This window comes from Dasypus novemcinctus, chromosome 8 (genome assembly GCF_030445035.2).
Source record: "Dasypus novemcinctus isolate mDasNov1 chromosome 8, mDasNov1.1.hap2, whole genome shotgun sequence".
NCBI lineage: Eukaryota > Metazoa > Chordata > Mammalia > Cingulata > Dasypodidae > Dasypus > Dasypus novemcinctus.
Genome location: NC_080680.1, coordinates 40,560,573 through 40,582,366, shown reverse-complemented (window position 1 = coordinate 40,582,366; position 21,794 = coordinate 40,560,573). Strand labels below are relative to the sequence as shown.

The 21,794-nt window shown below is 40.3% G+C and overlaps 1 protein-coding gene across 9 annotated transcripts in view; it reads left to right on the top strand.

Annotated features, from left to right (window-relative positions):
- Positions 1-21,794, top strand: part of TJP2 (tight junction protein 2) — a 134,147-nt gene that overhangs the window by 95,314 nt on the left and 17,039 nt on the right. For all 9 annotated transcript variants that reach the window (XM_004454766.5, XM_004454764.5, XM_071216685.1 and 6 more), the window contains 12 exons: positions 1,754-1,807; positions 2,300-2,424; positions 4,282-4,384; positions 6,412-6,940; positions 12,141-12,244; positions 12,721-12,874; positions 14,508-14,616; positions 14,722-14,852; positions 15,469-15,535; positions 16,372-16,522; positions 20,547-20,655; positions 21,296-21,506. In XM_004454766.5, the coding sequence (XP_004454823.2) occupies positions 1,763-1,807; positions 2,300-2,424; positions 4,282-4,384; positions 6,412-6,940; positions 12,141-12,244; positions 12,721-12,874; positions 14,508-14,616; positions 14,722-14,852; positions 15,469-15,535; positions 16,372-16,522; positions 20,547-20,655; positions 21,296-21,506 (1,838 nt within the window). In that variant the 5' untranslated portion in view covers positions 1,754-1,762. The remainder of the gene's footprint in view (positions 1-1,753; positions 1,808-2,299; positions 2,425-4,281; positions 4,385-6,411; positions 6,941-12,140; positions 12,245-12,720; positions 12,875-14,507; positions 14,617-14,721; positions 14,853-15,468; positions 15,536-16,371; positions 16,523-20,546; positions 20,656-21,295; positions 21,507-21,794) is intronic.

Genomic DNA, 21,794 nt, shown 5'->3' with positions numbered 1-21,794 from the left:
TCCATTCTGCTCTTGATAGAGATTTGACTTGTTGCCAGATTTTGGTTGTTGAGAACATTGCTGCTGTGAATACTCTTATTCGTGTATCCTGATGCACATATTCACACATTTTCTGGGCCTTCTGCCCAGGAGAGGAATTAGTGGGTTGTGGTATATGCATATCTTTACCTTTGACATATGTATGCTCTTCCTCTAGCCCTATATATATTTAAAGACCCCCCTATCCAGCAGCTACCAGCTTGGCGTGCATGCAGTTCGAATATTGATAGCTATTCTCTGGTCTGCTCACAGCCCAGCACAGGTCGTGTGGGGCCGGAGCCCAGTGGCCCACTTTGAGAGGCATGAGCTCAGCTCTCGTTAAGCTGCTGCTCGCTGGCAGCCTGTCCCTGGGGATGTTCTGAGAAATAAGGGTGGTTATGTGGGGTGTTCTATGTTTCTGAAAAGAGAGATAATATATAATTGAGGCCTAGAAGACAGTTTTTTGTTTTTAGGGCACACCATGGTTGGTAAACCCCACAAGGGCTTTGGCTGTTTTATTCACTGATACATTCAAAGTGCCACAAATCATGTGCTTCATGTGTTTGGGTGCTCCATAAACATTTTTTGAATGAATGAATGGTTTTTTTGAGAACTTTGCAGAAGTCACAGCTCCATGGGCCAAGTGTCTATTTTCAAGGCTCAAAGGAACTATTAAAATTTATTTATACTCCCCATTTTCCCACCTTTAAAATTAAGATTTTATATTTATCACTTAAGGTAGATTAGCAGAACATATATTCTTTTGCTATTATGTTTAAAAAGTTAATGGTTTATGTCACATCCCGTTAATCATAGTTAGGAAGAAGCCTCTTAAAATCTGACCAGTTTTGTCTAAAATTGATGAGGTTTTAGGTACCTGGCAAATTAACTGTAATGTCTGATTGATTAAAAATTTGATTTGGCCTTGTCAGTGGCATTGTTAGTGGTGGGAATTAATCCTCCTTATGACAAATCTAATTTAAATTACCCTGCAGGCAGTACAGGAATACTTAAAAATGGTATCATGTCATTATGAAGAACATTGAATTTAAAAAACCAGGTCCTTTCTAATTGGGTAACAGTATTTTGGTAAAATTTTGTATCAAGTCATTTAGCTAAATGATAAAAAGTATAAAACCCAAAACTTTCAAGGGATGGTTTGCTGTTTTTATTTTTAAAGTAATGCATTTTAAAAGTAATGTGCTCATATAAAGATTTCTTTCTGCAGTACTGTAGTTCCTGGGAAACTTAGGATTTTTTAGTATTTATTCTTCCAGTCTTTTCCCTATATGCTTACATAAATATATAATTTTACAAAGATAGGAATAAACAAGATGTTTTGTATCATGATTTCTTTTCCCTGCGTATTGTGGCAGTTTAAGTATAGGTCTATAAATGCAACTAATTCCCTATTGTTGGACATTTTAATTGGTTTCTATTTTAAAATTATAAGCAGCTATTAGCAGACTTGTACATATCTCTTTGTGCTCTTGTACAAGTACTTCTACAGTATATCTCCTGTGTATTTCACTAATTTTCTAGTATTATTAAGACTACCATTTCATTGAAGGAGAGTGTATTTGAAAATAGCAAAATATTCCTCACAAATATCAACTTTTTGTTATATAGAAAGTGTGAATTGGACTTGATATTGAGACATTTTGAATTACAATTTTGTTTCTTTTATTGAAATGCTTTTGATTTAAATCAAATTGTTTTTGCTTTTTAAAAATAGGCCCCAGGCATGGAAGATCTGATATGGGAGCAGTACACTGTGACCCTACAAAAAGTGAGTGCTGCACATTTAATATATGCCACAGTGGTGTTCTTAATTTTTTTTTGGTTCAAATACATTTTTTTCTTCCTTGAGGAGGATAATACACTACATGGAATAACTGGGGATAGTTACTGAGGTAATAACCTCAGGCCAGTATGGTGCAAATAGGTTCCTTTGCCTCTTTCAACAGCATATCCCTATTTGGACAGATATTATTTCCCATCCGCTGCCAGCTTCCAGTGATAACTCCAGTCTGTATTATCATTTGTTTTCCCCAGCTTTCACAAGGCTGTTTCATTTAGATAAGGAATTTCCCTTTATAAACCTGTCAGCTAACTGTGACGATGACACTTTATTTTGCTCCTCATTTGTTTCTTTTAGCTGTTTGTTCCTGAACTGTCCCTGGTTATTGGCTCAAACTTGATTTTATTGGGTTGTTGTAATAAATCTTGAAAGCCTGTTAGAAGACAATTTTAAAAATTTTCTCCTGACCCTAATGAACAGGATTCCAAAAGAGGATTCGGAATTGCGGTGTCTGGAGGCAGAGACAATCCCCACTTTGAAAATGGAGAAACGTCCATCGTCATCTCTGACGTGCTCCCGGGCGGGCCTGCTGATGGGCTGCTTCAGTAAGTGATCGTTTAGCCCCTCCAGCCCCTGCCAGCCCCCACCACCCCACGGGCTGGCTCTAGATGAGGTGCTTTAGTTAGTGTGCACTGTAAAAAATTTAAAAATAAAAGAATTTTTATATAATATTTGAAAAGTCTTCAAAAATTCAGAGCATAATACAGACATGTTTAACAAATCGTATGCATTGGAAGCATCCAAATTTTGCAGAGCTCGGGGGAGGGCAGTTGTTCCATAGGAAAATAGTTGATTACTCCTGGGTTTAGAAATCATTTCTGAATGTGGAGTATTAATTTGGCATGCCATTTTCCTCTAATCTACCTAACACTGTTCATATTTGTTTTAGTTTATATTCATTAAGAATTTAACAGGGAGGCTCTGGCTTAACGATTATCTTATTTGTAAGAGTGATGTGGAAATTGGGAAGATGTACTACACTAAAATATAAGTTTTCCAACTGCCAGTCTTTGGATCTGAAGAGATAATGCCGTTTTAAAAGTTGCAAGTCTGGGGTGGTCTCAGGGTAATTTCTCAGGGCAGAATTAAAATTAATTATATGATTGCCTTGGCCAGAGAGTTTAAAAGTTGAGGTTCTGTTGGTGTTTAAATCTTTATGGTTCAGGTATTTACCCAAAGGAATTGAAAACAGCATCCACACCAAAACAACCACATGCAGATGTTTATAGCAGCTTTTTCATAATTGTCCGATATTGGAAGCAAGCAAGATGTCTTTCCAGATATGGATGGGTAAACTGTGGCATATCCATGTAATAGAATATTATCCAACAATCAAAAAAAATGAACTAGTGAGCCACAAAAAAGACATGGGGCAATCTTAAGTGCATATTGCTAAGTGAAAGAAGGCACATTGAAAGGCTATAATATGATTTCAACAATATGGCATCTGAAAAAGGCAAAACGAGAGAGAGAGTAAAATGATCAGTGGTTGCTATGGGCTCGGGAAAGAGGAGAAGAATGAATAGGTGAGGCACGGTAGTTTTTTGGGGAAGTGAAACTATTCTGTGTGATACCATGTTGGTGGATATATCACATTGTACATTTGTCAAAACCCATAGAACTGTACAAAACAGAGTGAGACCTAATGTAAACTATTGACTTTAGTTACTAATAATGTTTCAATATTGGTTCCTCAGTTGTAACTAATATACAAGACATCAATAATAGAAAGTATAGTTCGTATGTGCTGTGTGCGTGAATATATGGGAACTCTCTATTTTCTATGCAATTTTTCTATAAACCTACAACTGGTCTAAAAATAAAGTTAATTAAAAAAACCCAAAACCTGTTGAAATTTAGTGGTCTTTCATATACAGCAAATGTAGAATTTTAAAATAATTTTTTTGAATGAGCTGGAGTAAACTCTGTGGCCTCAAAATTTCTTTAAGAATCTGAGGCAAACTCTTGACCTCTTCCCCTCCAAAAAAGCGTAATTGATTATAAACCCCCTTTGGGAGGGATTTGTAGACTCCATGAAGCCTGCTGTGCACTTGACATGCAGAGGGCCAGGTGTAGAAGTTCCTTTTTGTGCCCAGGCCCACCACCGTTGAGGACTTCTGGAGTGACCATGTCCTTTGGGGACGGTGGGTCTCCTCCCTAGGTGGTTTCCAGTAGATGCTGCGGTGTGGGGGCGAGGATTCCAGGCTGCGTGACTCCTGGATTTCTTACTCTGATGAGCTCAGACCAAGTTCACTCAGACAAGATTGAGTTTTGGGAGCCAGACACTGAGCTTTTTAATAAGTATTTTGGGTCAGTTTGCTGCTTCTATTTGTTCTTAAATAAACGGTTTGAAGTGACTAGATGAGAGTTTTTCATGGTCCGTTTTTACTTTTTATTTTCAGAGAAAATGACCGGGTGGTCATGGTTAACGGCACCTCCATGGAAGATGTGCTCCATTCATTTGCTGTTCAGCAGCTGAGAAAAAGTGGGAAGATAGCTGCCATTGTAAGTAGTGAGTTTGTTTTCAGCTTGCCTCAACAGCATTTTGTTTTTATGCCCAGAAGAAAATTACCACTTTCTTGTAAGCATTTGACATAATTACATAATCTAGAAGCTGCTATTTCTTGTATCCTCAGTACTTTTGGAGGGTGATATTACAGATGATATAAAGTTATATGTAAGTCATCCCTCCCTGCCTTTCTCTACTCTGCCTCCTAACTTCCTAACATCAATAATTATCCTAAATTGAGTTTGCCTTAGAAAACAGGTTAGACAGTTATTCTTGAGAGAGGTAAGTTCTGGTTTACACTGGTAAACAAAATTAATTTAGAAAAAAAGTTTTCAGTTAAAATAACTTATTTGTAAATGCCCAAGTAAGATGTGTTATGTCTTAATGGAATAGAGTTTTTTGAAGTTCAGTAGCATTCTATCATGTATTTGCTCACTCATTCAGCACACGCAGATTGAAGGAGTGTGCACTCCAGCGGGGAAGTGGGTGTGCAAAGCAAGAATTACAATACTGTGTGTTAAGGGTGGTGCTAGGGTGATGCACTGGGTATGTGATATTTAACTTTCCTCTCAATTGGATATTTTTTTAAATCAATTTTTTTTATTTTTAAAGAAGTTTTAGATTACATAAATGTTTCAAAAAAAAACACAGAGGATTCCCAGATGCCCCATTCCCTCCCCTCCATACTTTCTGACATTAACAACATGTTTCATTAGTGTGGTACATTTGTTAAAATTGATGAACACATATTGGAGCATTGCTACTAACCATGGACTTCATTTTACATTATGTTTACGTATACTCTATCCTGCCCAAATTTGTAAGTTATGACAAACTATGCAGTGACCTGTATCTGTCACTGCAGTGTCATGCAGGACAACTCCAAAGTCCTGAAAATGCCTCTATATTACACCTATTCTTTCCTCTCCCATCCCTCAGAACCTCTGGTGGCTACTGCCTTTATATCAATGATAAAATTTCTTTCATTGCTAGGATAATAATAAGTCTATAGTAGAATAATAATGTCTACTTTAATCCATTGTTCATTCCCTAATCTTGAGGATTTTGGGATAGTGAGGCCCGCTCTGCTTCTAATTGAGAGGGACATAGATCCCATGGGGCAGATGCATAGAACTAACTTGCCTGCAATTGCAGACACTCTGTTCCTTTGGATGGGTGGTGCCCATCATCATCTCCTTGTTAGTTGTCCTGGATGAGTCTAATGAACTGGAGAGTAGGTGTCGCAACTCTCCTGAAATTCAGGGTTCAGCTGGTACATGGATGTACCAAAGATTTAATTCTCTGGGACATACTTTATATAAAAAAGAAAAGTTGGAAGATGAGTATAATAAGCACATATATCTTCTACCTAGATTCTACATCTTGACTTGATCTTTCTGTGTATGTGAATAAACACATATTTTTGAAGAGCAATTTGAAGGAAAGCTGAAAGCATCATAGTTCAATCCTATATACTTCTAAACTGTTACCATATCTAAGAACATTAATAACGCCATTATCACCCAATATCCAGTGCATATCCCAAGATGTCTTTGATGCATTTTTTTTCTTCCCAATCCTCTCAAATTACATTTGGTTATGTCTCTCTAGTCCATTTTAATCTCAAAGGATCCCCCAGCCCTGTTTTTTAATGGCCTTGCTTTTTTGATGAGCCTAAGACAGTTGTATAGAGACTGTCTCACTTTCTGGATTTTCATGTAATTTTTTTAACTGATTGATCTAAGTCCTCTTGGGACTTTTCAAATTCTGAGTCGATGCAACCTTTGGAGGTACAAATATTAGCTTAATTTGAGGCACTGTGCTTAGAATGCTACATTCATGGTCCTGTTTTATTCTCTGTGCTATGAGGTATGGCTTTTATTATCTCTAGAAAAGGTGAGAAACTTGAGGCATAGTGAGTAGGTGGGCACCCAGTTTTACTGAAACTAGAACCAGGCTTGTAACCACATTCCCTCCGTTTATTTGTGACTGTCCTGCATCCCTGCTGTTGCCTTGGTAACAGGTGGTCAAGAGGCCCCGGAAGGTCCAGCTGGCCCCGCTGCGGGGCAGCCCCCCCACCCATCACGACGACCGGGTTTTTGAGGTGAAGGACGAGTTCGACGGCAGAAGCGTGCGGAGCGGTTACAGCGAGAGGAGCTGGCGCGGCAGCCACGGGGGCAGGAGCCGCAGCTGGGAGGACAGCCCCGACAGGGGGCGCCCCCACGACCGGGCCCGGAGCGGCGAGCGGGACCGCAGCCGGGGCCGGAGCCTGGAGCGGGGTCTGGACCAGGACAGCGGGCGAGCCCGAGACCGCAGCCGCGGCCGGAGCGTGGACCGGGAGCAGAGCTACGACCGGGACTATCGTCGGGACTCCGGGCGCGCCTGCAGCCCGTCGGGGGAGCTCGGCCGCAGGGCCCAGGCCGACGGCCGGTACGGGGGCTCCCGCAGCCGCAGCCGCAGCCCCGAGCCGAGGGCGCAGCCGGGCCACGCCGGCCAGCAGGACTCGGACAGGCCCATCGGGGTCCTTTTGAAGAAAAGCAAAGCCAATGAAGGTAGCTGCACTTGAAAAACCCAAGGATTTAAAAAAGCAAGCAAGCAAGCACTGTAATAAAAACGGCAGTAGTTACTTAGCACTTACTGTGTGCCAAGCACTGACCTAAATGCCTTACGCGTAGTATCTCATTCAGTCCTTGCCAGCCACTTGTAAGGGAGCGCCTTTTTTTTTTTTTTAAACAAAACCCTTTTCTTACTGTGATATATGTTCATAACTTAAATTTATCATTTTAACTATTTCCATGTGTGCACTTCAGAAGCATTAAGGACACTCACATTGATCATTGATGTGTAATCATCACCGCTTTCCACAGATTTTCATCACCGTGAACAGAAATTCTGTGCTCCTTAAGCAATAACTCCCCAGTCCTTCTTCCCCTCAGTCTCTGATAACCTCCAATCTACTTCCTGTCTCTATGAACTGGACTTTTGTAGATACCTTGTATCTACAAAATGGTACAATATTTGTCTTTTTGTGTCTGGCTTTTTTCACTCAGCATAGTATTTTCAAGGTTTATCCATGTTTCAAGATTCATTCCTTTTTACAGCTGAACAGTATTCCATTGTGTGGCTTTGCCACGTTTTATTTATCCGTTCATCTGTGGAGGGACCCTTGAGTTGTTTCCACCTTTTGGCCATTGTGAGTGTTGTAGCTATGAACATTGGTGGACAAGTATCTGTTTGAGTCCCTGTTTTCAGTTATTTCGGGGTATATACCTAGGAGTGGAATGGCCAGGTTATATGATAATTCTACATTTAACTCTTGGAGGAACCATCGAACTGTTTTCAACAGTGGTTGTGCCATTTTACATTCCCACTAATAATGCACCACAGTGGTTCCAATTTCTCTACTTCCTTGTCAACACTTTTTTTTTCCTTTTCCTTTCTCCCCCCGCCCCCCCCCCCCCCAAACCATTTATGGCTGTGCAGTATGCAGTGGTTATCTTATTGTGGTTTTGATTTTCGTTTCCCTAATGGAAAACGAGCACCTTTTCGTGTACTTAATCTTCTTGGGAACATTAGAATAATGTCGATTCAAGTCCTTTGCTCATTTTTAAATTGGGTTGCTATCTTTTATCAGAGAGTTACTCTTATATCTTCATTTTATAGACAAAGAAATGGAGACACAGAAAGGTTAATTTACTTGTACAGAGTTGTTTCATCAATGACAGAGTCAGACTCCAGATATTTGACTTTAAACTACTAGGCTTGCGGATTTTAAAGCAGCAGAAGTATCTGGACATTTGTTAGAAATGAAAATTGTAGGACCCCACACAAGCCCTCTTGAATCAGCAACTCTGAATTGGGGCCCAGCAGTCTGAATGTTAACAAGCCCTCCTAGGGATCCTGAGGCATTTCAAGTTGAAGAACTACTATAATAGACAATACTCTAGTTAGTCTTAACTGAGTTTCTGCTCTTTGCCAAGGACTATGAAGATAGGAGGCTTCATTCCTAATATACAGATCAAGAATGCTGAGGTGCAGAAGGGTTTTTGGTAAATGCATGGATAAGGCAGGCTCTGGCCCCCATCTGCATTGTATTCTTAGAACACTTTTATATACGTAATCATGTCAGCAGTAGGAGAACTAGTGGTGCCCACCGCAGTTTACAGGTGAAGGTTCTGAAACTCAGGAGAAGCAACTTGCCCACTTCCTTTTGCCAGGAAGTGAATGGTGAAGCTAGAACTCAAACTCTGTCTCCTGGAAATAGCTGATAGGGGACAAGTAGGTAAATGAACAAGGCTTTTCAGCTCAGTGTTGGAGGTCAAGCTTCAATTCTTCTTTTCTGACTTAAAAATCTTACTATCTTTTATCTCCTTTTGTTCTTGAATTGTTTTAAGGAGAAATAAAATGATGAACACCTGACAGTGCAAAATCAAAGACTTCTTGTTTCTTTTCTTTTTTTTTTTTAAAGATTTATTTATTTATTTAATTTCCCCCCCTCCCCTGGTTGTCTGTTCTTGGTGTCTATTTGCTGCGTCTTGTTTCTCTGTCCACTTCTGTTGTCGTCAGCGGCACGGGAAGTGTGGGCGGCGCCATTCCTGGGCAGGCTGCTCTTTCTTTTCACGCTGGGCGGCTCTCCTCACGGGCGCACTCCTTGCGCGGCACGGCACTCCTTGCGCGCATCAGCACTGCGCATGGCCAGCTCCACACGGGTCAAGGAGGCCCGGGGTTTGAACCGCGGACCTCCCATATGGTAGACGGTCGCCCTAACCACTGGGCCAAAGTCCGTTTCCCAAAGACTTCTTGTTTCATATGTTTGGAATTTGCATTTAAAATAACCTATCAGATGAGAGGATTTGTTTTATTTAGTCTTTCTAAAGGAACATGAAGAGCTGAGTTATATAATAGGTGTCTCTTGTAATAACTGAATAGTAATGTAGGCATGTGAATAATGGGGTACCTGGAGTTCAATCCCAGAAAATAAGTGTGAAAGTTAAGATTGCAGTATCCCTGAGGAGTGCTGCTCTTAGGAGCTTTAAGGATCTCCCAGAATCTTTATAACCATTCATAATGACAGTAATTTGTTAATCCCCAGGAATCGCAGAGTAAAGCTATCCTACACCCTGACTAAAAGATGAACTATAGAGATTTGGGAAAGGAAATTTGATGAGACACCCTTTGGAGAGGTTTGATGCCATTTTCTCTCTAGGACATGGGACCTCAAGGGTTGGTTCTTTTTCCATCTGCATCGTCTTAGTCTTCCTCTTCTCTGTCATCTTTGTCTTCTTTCTGAGAGCCACAAAGAATATTTTGCATTGTCACCCATATACAGGCAAGCATGGATACACGTGCACATCAAAAGCTTGATATCTTGGTTCATGAAACAGTACTAACTTGAAGTGATATATCCTGTTAAGTTCCATTACATGAAAAGATATTCTAGTTGCAACCCACTATATTGATTTCAAGACTGATAGCATTTTACTTCTGGGCCATTTTGTTTCCCAAACCTAGAATTCTTCTATTTTTAATGTCCCACTTTTTAAAAGGGGATTTTTTTTTTTTTTACTGTATTTTTACTAAGATTTCACAACAATTTAGCTATCACTTGCTAGGTTTGTGTGAGAAGTTAGCCTTCAGAGAAATCTAGGAGTATGCTAGACCTACATTTCATTAAGAAAAATATGCATCCATATGGCCAGTTATTGCATTTCCCGGGCACTGAATAGACTTGCTGGTAAATGTCTTAGAAGCTGGTCAATTGATTTTTTTTTCTTTCTTTCTTCATTTAAAAGATGTCCACATACACACCCGTAAATCTATCTGCAACCTTATATGTGAGTGTGGTTTTAAGGAGATGGAATGGTTGAGAAAGAAGTTATCAGTTCTAATGTATACCTGACACTCCAGCTTGCCTCAAGCCTTTTACTCTGAGCTTTGAGGCTGTTTGACCAGTAGGGGATTGTCATCCATTAAAATAGATGCAATCTTACTCTTATTCTGTTCAGAGAGACCTCTTTTAATCATTGTGGTAAGATCTGGTGCCAAGAAGTTTATTATAAAAGTTACTTATATAAACTTACTTACTATAAACCATTTACAACTTTTTTCCCCCTAATCTACTCTTTTCTAAATTGTACAGTTATTTTGTTTTGTAATTATAAGACTTAAATTTTTAAAACCTGCAAAATTGCTTTCTAAAATAACCATAATTCATCTTTACAATATGCATATTTTCCAGGTTTATTAAGTAAAATTGGAATAGTCTGAATAGCATTTAAAATATACTTAAATATAAACATAGTTAATATTGTGTTTTTTCTTTTGATAGCACTTCAGAGTCCATAAATCTCAAAAGCTATGCAGGTTTTAAATATATCTTCATTGCTTTTCCTGGCTTTTTATCTCTTTTCTTCACACACTGACTTTTTTTCAGTGCAAAACCCCACACAATCTAAATTGTTTTGGAAGTGTATACTGTGTGCAATGCCCTCCTCTATACAACTTTACTGAATTCTCCGTTTCAGCATAACATGCCTATTAAGAAGTACTAAATTATATTTCCCCAAAATTTCATTTTGAAAAATGTTAATTTTATAGCAAACCCGTATAGATAGCCTTCACCTATTTCTATCAGTTGTTAGCATTTTGTCAAGTTTGTTTTCTCTTTGCTTCTCTTTCTTCTCTCTCTCCTCCCCCTTTCACACACACACATTCTTTCTCTCTCGGTGGTTTTTTTTTCTGAACCACTTAAAAGTGAATTGCAGGGGAGTGGATGTAGCTCAAGTGGTTAAGTGCCTGATTCCCACGTCCGAGGTCCCAGGTTCAATCCCTGGTAACACCTAAAAACAAACAAATGGGGGAAAAAAACGGAGCTGATGTAGCTCAGTGGTTGATCACCAGCTTCCCACATACGAAGGTCCTGCGTTCAATTCCCAGCCGTGATACCTCCAAAAAGGAAAAAAAAACAGTGAACTGCAGAGAGTGTGACTCTACACATATATTTCAGCAGGTATCTCCCAAGGATAATAACATTCTCCTTCATCACCATAATGCCATTATCATTTCAAGAAAATTAACATTGACATCCCTTTAATATTTCAGTCCATTTTGAAGTTGACCCCCACACCCACCTTGTTTCATCCATCTCTGTGTCCGTTCACTATGTGTTCTCTGTCTGCTTGTATTCTCATGAGGCAGGTCTGGGAACCGATCCTGGGACCTTCCTGAGTGAGATAGAGGTGATCACTCTCTTGTGCCATCTCAACTCCATGTTCTGCTACATCTTATTTTCTCTCCTCTGTGTCTCTTGTTGCATCATCTTGCTGGGCCAGCTGTCTGTGTTGGCTGGCACTCCTGCGCATGGTGACTTTCCCGTGCTGGGCAGCATTCCCATGCAAGGGGGCACTCCTGGGCAGGGCGGCATTCCAGCATGGACTGGCACTCTGCTTGGGCCAGCTGGCTCTCACCAGGGGGGCCTGGGTATCGAACCCTGGACTTCCTATATAGTAGCTGGGAGCCCAATCGGTTGAGGCACATCCGTTTCCCCACATTAGGTTTTTATGCTTCTTTTAATCTAGAATAGTCTCTCTGCCTCTTTAGTTTTTTATGACATTGACGTTTTTTAAGAGTCCGGTCCAGTTATCTTATAGAATGTTCCACATGTAAAATTAATTTTTCTTCATTATTTTTGAATAGTCTTAAAATCCTAAGATTTCTGAACATGTTACTGATAGATGTGTGTTTGTCTCCTAGAGTATGGTCTCCGGCTGGCAAGTCAGATCTTCATAAAGGAAATGACCAGCACAGGTCTGGCAATGAAAGATGGCAACCTTCATGAAGGGGACATAATTCTCAAGGTAGGCAAATGAGCGTGGAGAGCCTTAGTAACGATTGTGTTTTTTTTTTAAACCTCACCTAGTACTTTGTTTTTCTCTGTTTATTAAAGTTTAAGCTCCTATTCTCTAATATAAGGAAAGATGAGAAGGAGAGTTGGTGGCATTGTTAATACTGAATATTTAATAGTTTTTGTAAACCTCTCCGGTTAGGAAATGCATTCCAGTAGTAAACCAAACCATCGTCTTGACCTTGGAGGTTAAATAAATTAGCAGAGTAATTCAAGTACACTATAGTTCTCTTATGCCTGCATTTGGGACCCAGGATTGCAAGTTTATATTTAATTTAAAGGATGATTAATTTTTACTCAGTCAGGCTAAAGCTCATGTCTGTTGGAATATCTGAGCAGAGCCATTACAGTTTTATTAGAAGGGGGAAATATGAGATTGCTGACGAATAGCTATATTGCGAATAACATGACTGTTCTTCATAAACACAGATCAATGGAACTGTAACTGAGAACATGTCTCTTACGGATGCTCGAAAGCTGATAGAAAAGTTGAGAGGAAAACTGCAGCTCGTGGTGTTAAGAGACAGTAGGCAGACCCTCGTCAACATTCCATCATTAAATGACAGCGACTCGGAGGTAGAAGGTAAAGAGGAGGCTGCAAAGAAGGCTATTGCTTTCCGCATTCTCAATCTATTTAGCATAGCTATCCAGCTTAAATTGCCTATGAAATCCTCCCTTTGAAACTTTAATTCCAACAGATAAATGCTTGGTTCTTATTTTCTTATTCAAGTGTCTATTGAAATTAGGTTTCTAGTATGAAATGCCGGTGCACTTGTGAACTCCTGGTGGACTCTGATTTAGGCCGTTAAAAGCAAATGCATCAGTATGCATTTGTTAATTGCTCATTCTTTTTTTTTTTTTTTTTTTTTTAAAGATTTATTTATTTATTTAATTTCCCCCCCCTCCCCTGGTTGTCTGCTCTTGGTGTCTATTTGTTGCGTCTTGTTTCTTTGTCTGCTTTTGTTTCTTTGTCCGCCTCTGTTGTCTGTCAGCGGCACAGGAAGTGTGGGCGGCGCCATTCCTGGGCAGACTGCACTTTCTTTTCACGCTGGGCGGCTTTCCTCACGGGCGCACTCCTTGCGCGTGGGGCTCCCCCACGCGGGGGACACCCCTGCGTGGCAGGGCACTCCTTGCGTGCATCAGCACTGCGCATGGCCAGCTCCACACGGGTCAAGGAGGCCCGGGGTTTGAACCGCGGACCTCCCATATGGTAGACGGACGCCCCAACCACTGGGCCAAAGTCCGTTTCCCTAATTGCTCATTCTTGAACTCAATTTTTTTTTTTAAACTGGCTATTTATATTTACAAGAAAGAGAAAATGATTTGGAGAGTAGCTAACGTAGGTAGGCCTTATAAGAAGAATTGATGAGAATGGCTGAACATTGTAGTATTCACTGGTTAGCATTCTGTGTTACCTTCTTTTTAAAAAAGTTATATTCATAACTTGAATATGAATTATACACAGTATAACATTTTAACCTTGTAAAACTTAGACTAATAAAAGTAATCATGGTATTTCCTTCTTAACTATCTAGTATTGCTTTTGTGCAGAAAAGCTTAGAAAATATTAAGTTCTCAAGTTTTTAAAACAGGATTTTGTTGACCTTGAAAAGAATTTCTTTGTTAAACCTTAAGACTTATTTAATTTCCAGTAATCAAAAGTCTATAATCAGTCAGTCACCAGATCTGTGGATCTTCTGCTGTGGGTGCAGTGAGTGCAGGTGCACAAAGGGAGCCTGGGAAATAACCCTGGCATGCTAGGAGCTTGTGGTTTATTTCCTTGCTACTCAGAATGTGGTCCTCGACATCATCTGGGGTTGTGATAGAAATAAAGAATCCCAGGCCTCACCCCAGAACCTACTGCTGGCTAATAAGACCCCAGGTGATTCGTGTGCACATTAAACTTGGAGAAGCAATGGTCTGTTTCGTAAGAATGAGCATATATGTATATGCTTCAGCAATTGAATTTTGAATTTCCAGTATCAGGCTTGATGGAAGATGTAATTAGAGAGAAACGTAAAATCCTGAATTTAGTTTCTTCTTTACTAATTAATGCCTTTCCCTTAAAACTATAAAAAAATTGTTTTCAAGGTAGGAATATAAGACTAATAACACATTTACTTCCTGCCTCTCTTCAGATTTCCCATGAGCAGTGTAATTTCTGGTGGAAGTCTTAAATATTTTACTAAAATGTCTCTTCTTATTTTTAAAACCAGACATGTCAGAACTAGAGTCCAACCGATCATTTTCTCCAGATGAGAGAAGACAGCAGTATTCTGATTGTGATTATCATTCCTCAAATGAAAAGCTGAAGGAAAGGCCAAAGTAAGATGGTGTATATTTTCCAGTGTACATGTTCCCGTAAATGTACACATGAACATATTTGTGTATCTGTCGCATTTTGAAGCATTAATGTGACATCTGCTTAAGTTCAAGAGAGGACACGCCGAGTAGACTGTCCAGGATGGGAGCCACACCCACTCCGTTTAAGGCCACTGGTGATGTACCTGCTGTGGCCACCGAGACCAACAAGGAACCCAGATACCAAGAGGAGCCCTCAGGTGAGGCTTCATCCCACTCGTGTTCAACAGTTGTCTTCAGAATTGTGTACTTTATCATTTTAGAGGGTAGAATGAGAAGGAGGGAGAGACAAATTATTTTTAAAAATCATCTCATGTGGAGGGGGCTCTCCTGTTCCTCTGTTTTAATGTTGAGAAAATATAAAGCATGTAACAATCATTTCTGTCTGCCACCAGAATTCGCCATGTTGTTAATGTTTTGTCATATTCAATTAATTGAGGTTCCTTTGTCTCCCTAATCCCAACCTTACCTCACTGGCAATTATCATGATTTTATGTACATAAATATTTGTCCATGGAAAAAACATAGCATTTTTATGTGGTTTTTAAGTTATGAAAATGCTGTCTTCTTGCACATGATATGATGCATCTTGCATTTTGAAGGTTCATTTCTCTTTTCACTTTTTTTGAGAATTCACTGGCACATGCTAATGCCTCAATTAAAATTCAATCTAAAGATGTATTTTTGTGTGATGACACATTTGTATCATAAGGTACAGGCTTAGATTTTCGTGCATTTTGTAATCCATATATTTAAAAAAATAAGCAAACTTCTGTTTGTTCAGTTTAATAACAGTAGATGTGTTTCGATCCACAGCTCCTCAACCAAAAGCAGCCCCCAGAACTTTTCTGCGTCCTAGTCCTGAAGATGAAGCAATTTATGGGTATGTATTTTGTCTCTTTTCTTTTACTTTCTTCTTGCTCAGCTCTATCTCCTTGGCTGAAATTCAGTAAAAGAGTGGTTTTTGTATACAGATAGTGATTTTGCAGATAATCAGCCATATTTAACTAATTGACGATTGCTGACATTTATGAGAAAGAAATTATTAGTAGGAAAAGTAAAATGTGAAAGTGGATGAACATTATGCTCTTAATTTTGTCTGCCTATCTACTTACTTAACTACTTTTCCATAATATTGTTTTGAGTATTTGCATTTGCCAGATAGAAAACTTCCGAATAGATGTGAAGTGTCCCTAACCTGCCCTGCTTCCTTACGGGCAGTAGTGACGTGATCCCAAAGCGTGTGTGTTAGGGGGAGGATTGTGATTCAGTGCCCTGCACTTGAAAATCAAGACCCCCTCATCCAGTGGTGCTGAAGGGCCTTGGCCTCCTGGACTGAGATCCCTCTTCCCTGGACCTAGGCCCTGTCTCCTTTTGACAAGAGCCTTGTGGCAGCAGCAGCTTTCCTTGGAAAGAATCCTCAACCAGGGGAGTCAGATGGCCTCGCTTTTAGCTCTAGCTCTGCCCCTTATTTGCTTCGTACTCTTGTATGGGCTTACATAAACATACTGTGTTTCAATTCTTCACAAGTCAAATGAGCCTACTAATTTTTCCCATAATCCTAAGGAAGGTAAATTTATAGAAATACATGAGAAAAATGAAAGTGAGTTTTGTAAACAAATCGCTCTGTAGATAGAAGTTAAATCTCTCATCTTCTAATATGGGTCCCCCTTTAAAAAACTTATCCCTGTCTTTCCTTTCTGAATTTGAACATTGCAGCCCTAATACCAGACTTGTGAGGTTCAAGAAGGGGGACAGCGTGGGCCTCCGGCTGGCTGGGGGCAACGACGTTGGGATATTTGTCGCTGGCATTCAAGAAGGTACGTCGGCAGAGCAGGAAGGTCTGCAAGAAGGAGACCAGATTTTGAAGGTAAGGAAAGCCCCAGCCCTGTTTCTTGAAGTTCCTTGGAAACAGTGGGGTTTCTGAAGATTAATCGAGGGAGAGTAATGGGGAAGTGATCCAGCTTGTGAAATAGACCAGCTGCAGGTCTGTTGGTGCTGAGAATTAAGATTCTATTTCCCTTGATTGACTCCTGCCTTCTCTCTGCTGGAGCCCAAAACTCATCCTCGTGTCTGTGGGAGTTTATTGCATTTAAGATCCTTGCAAAAAATTTTATTAGCTTGATTTTAAAAAGAAATTGAGAATTACCACTAAAGACATCGGGTAAAGATCTTTCAAATGATCTTGCTAATTTTGGCTCCCCCCTCCCAAAAAAAAGTGTCTGTCATCACTCTAAAGGAGGATGTACTGCAATAGAACCAGTGTCGGCATTGGCATTGAACTGTCGGACTGGAAGCCATTCCAAGCCTCTCATTAGTTCTGTGACCTCGGCTAATCCTCTGAGACTCAGGTTTCAGTGTCTGTTCAGGGGGATAAGAATACCTGCCTCGCAGGGACCCTGGAGAAATTAAAATAGATAACCATGTGCAAGGTGCCTTTAGGAGAGAGAGTTCAGGGCTCAGAGTAGCAATGGAAATGTCCATTCTTTTTCCTTGTTGGAAAATAATAAGTAGCTGCCACCCAATCTGTTATTTTCATTGAAAATTGTCCAGGAAAGGGAATTCCTAGTTAATCACATATTGCTATTTTAAAATTTTCTATGTATTTGTATAATCTATTGGTATTAAAGAATTAAAAAATGATAAACAACTCATCTTTGACAATTCATGTGATACATACAATTTTTATTTTTTAAACGTTTTGTTTTTATTTAGGATTGCATATGGGGATCAGGGTGTACCATAATTTTTTTTTTTAGGTACCAGGGGCCAGGGATCGAACCCAGGACCTTGTATGTAGGAAGCTGGCGCTCAACCGCTGAGCCACATTGGCTTCCCTAAGTTGGCTTTTTCGTTTGGTTTGCTTGTTGTTTGTTTGTCTGTTTTTTTTTTCAGGAGGCACCAGTAACGGAACCCAGGACTTCCCATGTCGGAGGCAGGAGCTCAACCTCTTGAGCCACATCTGCTCCCACCATAATTTTTTTTTAATTAGAGAAGTTGTAAATTTATAGAAAAATCATGCATAAAATACAGAATTCCCATATACTGCTCTATTACTAACCCCTTGCATTAGTGTTGTATATTTGCTGCAATTGATGAAATAACATTTTTATAATTTAATTCCTAGCTATAGTCCATGGTCTACTCTAGGGTTCACTGTTCGTGTTGTACAGTATATCACATTTTTTTTATTGACTTAATAAACTTTAGGAACTTCAAGGACCTCATTACTATAAAAATATAGAATGATAGCATCTTCATTGAGATTTCTGCTTCTGTAAACTTAAAATTCTTGTATATGATTTTCTTTTACTAATTTTAGTGGGAAATCCACCTGTAAAAAGTTAAGGGGGTTGTCAAGAGCTTCTTAGTGTCAAAGAGTAGGGAGGAAAAAGTTGCAGAGTGCTCAGTGAACCAAACAGCAAAATACACTAACAGCAGGCTGTTGGCCTCTCTCTTGGCTCTTGGCTGCCTTGCAGTAGTTCACATTTCATTTCTGGAGCACATGAAGGGCAAACCTTGATCATGAGCTTTGCTAAAGCTTTCCAGTGAAATTCTAGACCCTCCTTGGTTCTGGTGAGGATCCTAGAAGACTAAATGTACCTAAGTGAGCCTCAGGGTACCACATGGTCCTAGAAAACACCACTCATGAAATGGTATAGGTAAAAATCCCAAGTGCCAATTCGTACCAGTGTACTCTTGGTCTAATGCTAAAGAAGAAAATATATTTCCTAACTAGTGTAGAGTTGTAGAGAGGCTTGGATGTCAGCTAGAAATGTGGAAGCCTTTGTTTTTGTACGGGGAGTGGGGAGGAGAGGTGGGGATTTTCTGAATTTCCATGAAGAAAAGTCGTAAATTCACCTAAGCGCTCAATAATCAAATCTCTCTGTAAGGCATTGTTAAAGATAGAGAGAGTCAGTGGGTGAAAGCAGCGGCACTCAGCATTTATACTTGAGAAACTCTTTTGTTTCCTGTTGTCACCCTAGCAACAAGGAAGAAACTGTGGGAACTGACCTCTTTTGCAGTAATCCCATGTGGAGGTCAAGCAGTAGATGGTCCTCTTTCTTGGGCATGATTAAATTTTCTCTCGATTACAAAAGGAGTCCTCACTTCTACAAAGGGGGGAAAAAGATTGAATTTGCCTGCATAGGCTGAGAAGCCGCTACACAGTCATATGCTGTAGCTGATACAGAATCCTCTCCAGACTCACAGCAGACACAACTATATCCTGTAGACTACTAAATAGCTCCTGAAAGAGGATATTTATTGGAAAGGACTGTCCCTTCTAACCTCCAAGTGTAAGAGTGCTGTCCTAGCCTTTTCTACTCTAATTTGTTCCATTGCTCCTTTTCACAGCCACATTGAACATACAAGGTGGTCTGTGTTCACAGTAAGCACTTTTCTCTGGGATTTTAAAAGTATGGCTCTTTACCTTCATAAAGATGAAAGCTGGATATGTGGGATGAAGCATGAGTTTGATGCGTTATAGTAGAATGTGTGCCTTATCAATAGCAGAATTACATTTGCTTTTGTCTGTTTTGTACTTGACTATCTCTTGGCTTGTTATTTGTCTGGTTTAGTTGTTTTTCTTTCAAAAACTTTCATGGAATGGAAAGGGGAAAATTTTTCCTAGGTTTGGTTATTAACCATGTGGATTTAATAAATACACCTTTTAAGTGTGTTTTAATTTTGACCATTTATAGTCTTTGGCTTGATTGAAGGTCTTCGTGTGGCCTTCGAGAAGGACAGAGGACCTTCGAGGTCCTCCGCCAGCCTGGTGGCCCTGTCTTACTTAAATAACAAGTCAGGATAAGCCTAAACAGTAGCATCTACAAACATACGTATGGCCTTATATAGATGCAGATGTGGATGTACAAATGACATTGGACACCAAAGTACAGTGGTCCGTAATTATGGGACTTTTATGCCTATTTTCACTTAATCATAAATTTTTACCAATTAAGAAAGACCCATTTAATGATTGTTTTTTCCATAATAAAACATTACTCTTGTGATAAAAAAGATGTTACAGTTCTCAATGACTGAAGAATGTCTTTCATAGGAATTCTTTTTTTTCATTTCTACCATATAATTAAAATATTAAGTACTTTAAAATAATTGTTGCATTTTACTTATTTGTAATTATTGTGTTTTGCAATGGTTTTACCGGTATATAATTAAGAGTTCAAAATATCTTTTTCTTTGTGCCACCTTTGAATTTTACTTACATTCTGACTCATCCACTGAGAGTTATTTCTTGACAGCGCTCCCTATGCAGTCACGACAGAAATAAATGTTGTGGGCTCTTTGCCAGAAATAAGTGCCTGCCAAGAGCTTAAATATATAAGGCTCTGTTATTAGGCTCATAATCTACCATATAAGGCTAATGCTGTTCAATTTCTTAAACACATATTAAATACCTTCTAGGTGGTAGACACTATAGGAAAAAGATGAAATTGTCCAGAATCTTTATTTTGCGGCCTTCTGTTTGAACTAGTTTAAAAGCAGTGTGAGTGCCTTAAGCTGGGCCAGCATGCTTGTTTGCCACAGACGCCATCGCTCCCTACTCTGGTTATCTGTTCCACACTCGTGTATTACCTGCCTAGCCACCTCTGTGGGAAACTCAAAGAAGAGAGGGAGGCAGATACACCACAAAAAATCCTAATCTGAAGCAGTGTCAAATCCAGGATGGGGTGACATCCCTAAGGGATAGCTGTCCGTGGGGGGACAGAAGTGGCTCTGATGCTCACGTAGCACACAGCCCAGGCACGCAGTGGGTATGGGAGGGACTGAGTTTTGCCCTAGGCAGGCCTTGATAAAAACGGACAAATAAAAAGTTTGGGTGGCACCTTATTACAAACCTTGTTTTCTGTTCTGTTTGCCCTTTCTATCAGGTGAACACACAGGATTTCAGAGGGCTGGTTCGGGAGGAAGCTGTTCTCTACCTGTTAGAAATCCCCAAGGGAGAAACGGTGACGATTTTAGCTCAGAGCCGCGCTGATGGTGAGAAGATGTGGTCAGTTAGTCTAGTTGGGGATGAGGTGGACTGGGGTTTGGTTAATCCTGGGTCATGAGTGTAGAGAAAATTTGGGAACCATTAAACTGTCTATAAAAATATTTTCTGTGATCCACTGAAGATACTTCACTAGTTGTTTCAATTTGGTGTAAAATTGCTTGTCTGGACGGTGACGCATACTTAAGACCTGTCTGGAGTGATTATTGGGTTTCCATATGATAGAACGCAAAAGCCTGACCTGCTGGTCCGCTCCCATGTTAACTCTTACCAGTCTTTGACTAGTTGTTCGCTTAATCTTTCGAGACTTGTGGTTTTCACCTGGAAAGTAAGGTTGCCAATAACTCCTCTGCTTGCTTCAGAGAGTTGGTTGGCAGCTCACAAAGTTAAGTATTCGTCCTTTTGTTTTTGTTTTGAGGAGGTACTGGAACTTGAACTTGGGACCTCGTATGTGGGAAGCAGGTGCTCAACTGCTTGAGCTACATCTGCTCCCCACCTTTTGCCTTTTTTATTTGTTGATCCCCTAGGGCCTAGGCACTGAGTTCATCGATGGAGAGAGGGTAAAGGAGGTAAACAGAGATAAGGAGAAACAAGTTGCCAAGTGCGGCAAAAGGTGCTTTTGTCTTTCAGTGTATAGAGACATACTGGCCTGTGGCAGAGGGGATTCGTTTTTTATAAGAAGCCACTTTGAGTGTGAGAAGGAAACACCGCAGAGCCTGGCCTTCACCAGGGGGGAGGTCTTCCGAGTAGTCGACACCCTGTACGACGGCAAGCTGGGCCACTGGCTGGCCGTGAGGATCGGAAACGAGTTGGAGAAAGGCTTAATCCCTAACAAAAGCAGGTATCTGAGATCACACCCCCCCACAACCCCTCTTAATCCCTCCCCCCATAGAACGAAGTATCCCCCCTTCCTCCCCCCCAACATAAGAAAAACCCACGTGACGTCACTTGTCACATTCTCTCCCATCATCTACTTGTTTACTGGGACAGGCCTAAAGCTGTAAAGTACAAGGCAGGTGCCAAGCGGCCTTAGCATACCAGTGTACCTCGTGGAAATAAGGTTGCCTTGTCTGGTGCCTGGCCCTCGTCCTTGGGAGAGGCTTCTGCATCCTAGTGAGCATTTGCTGGT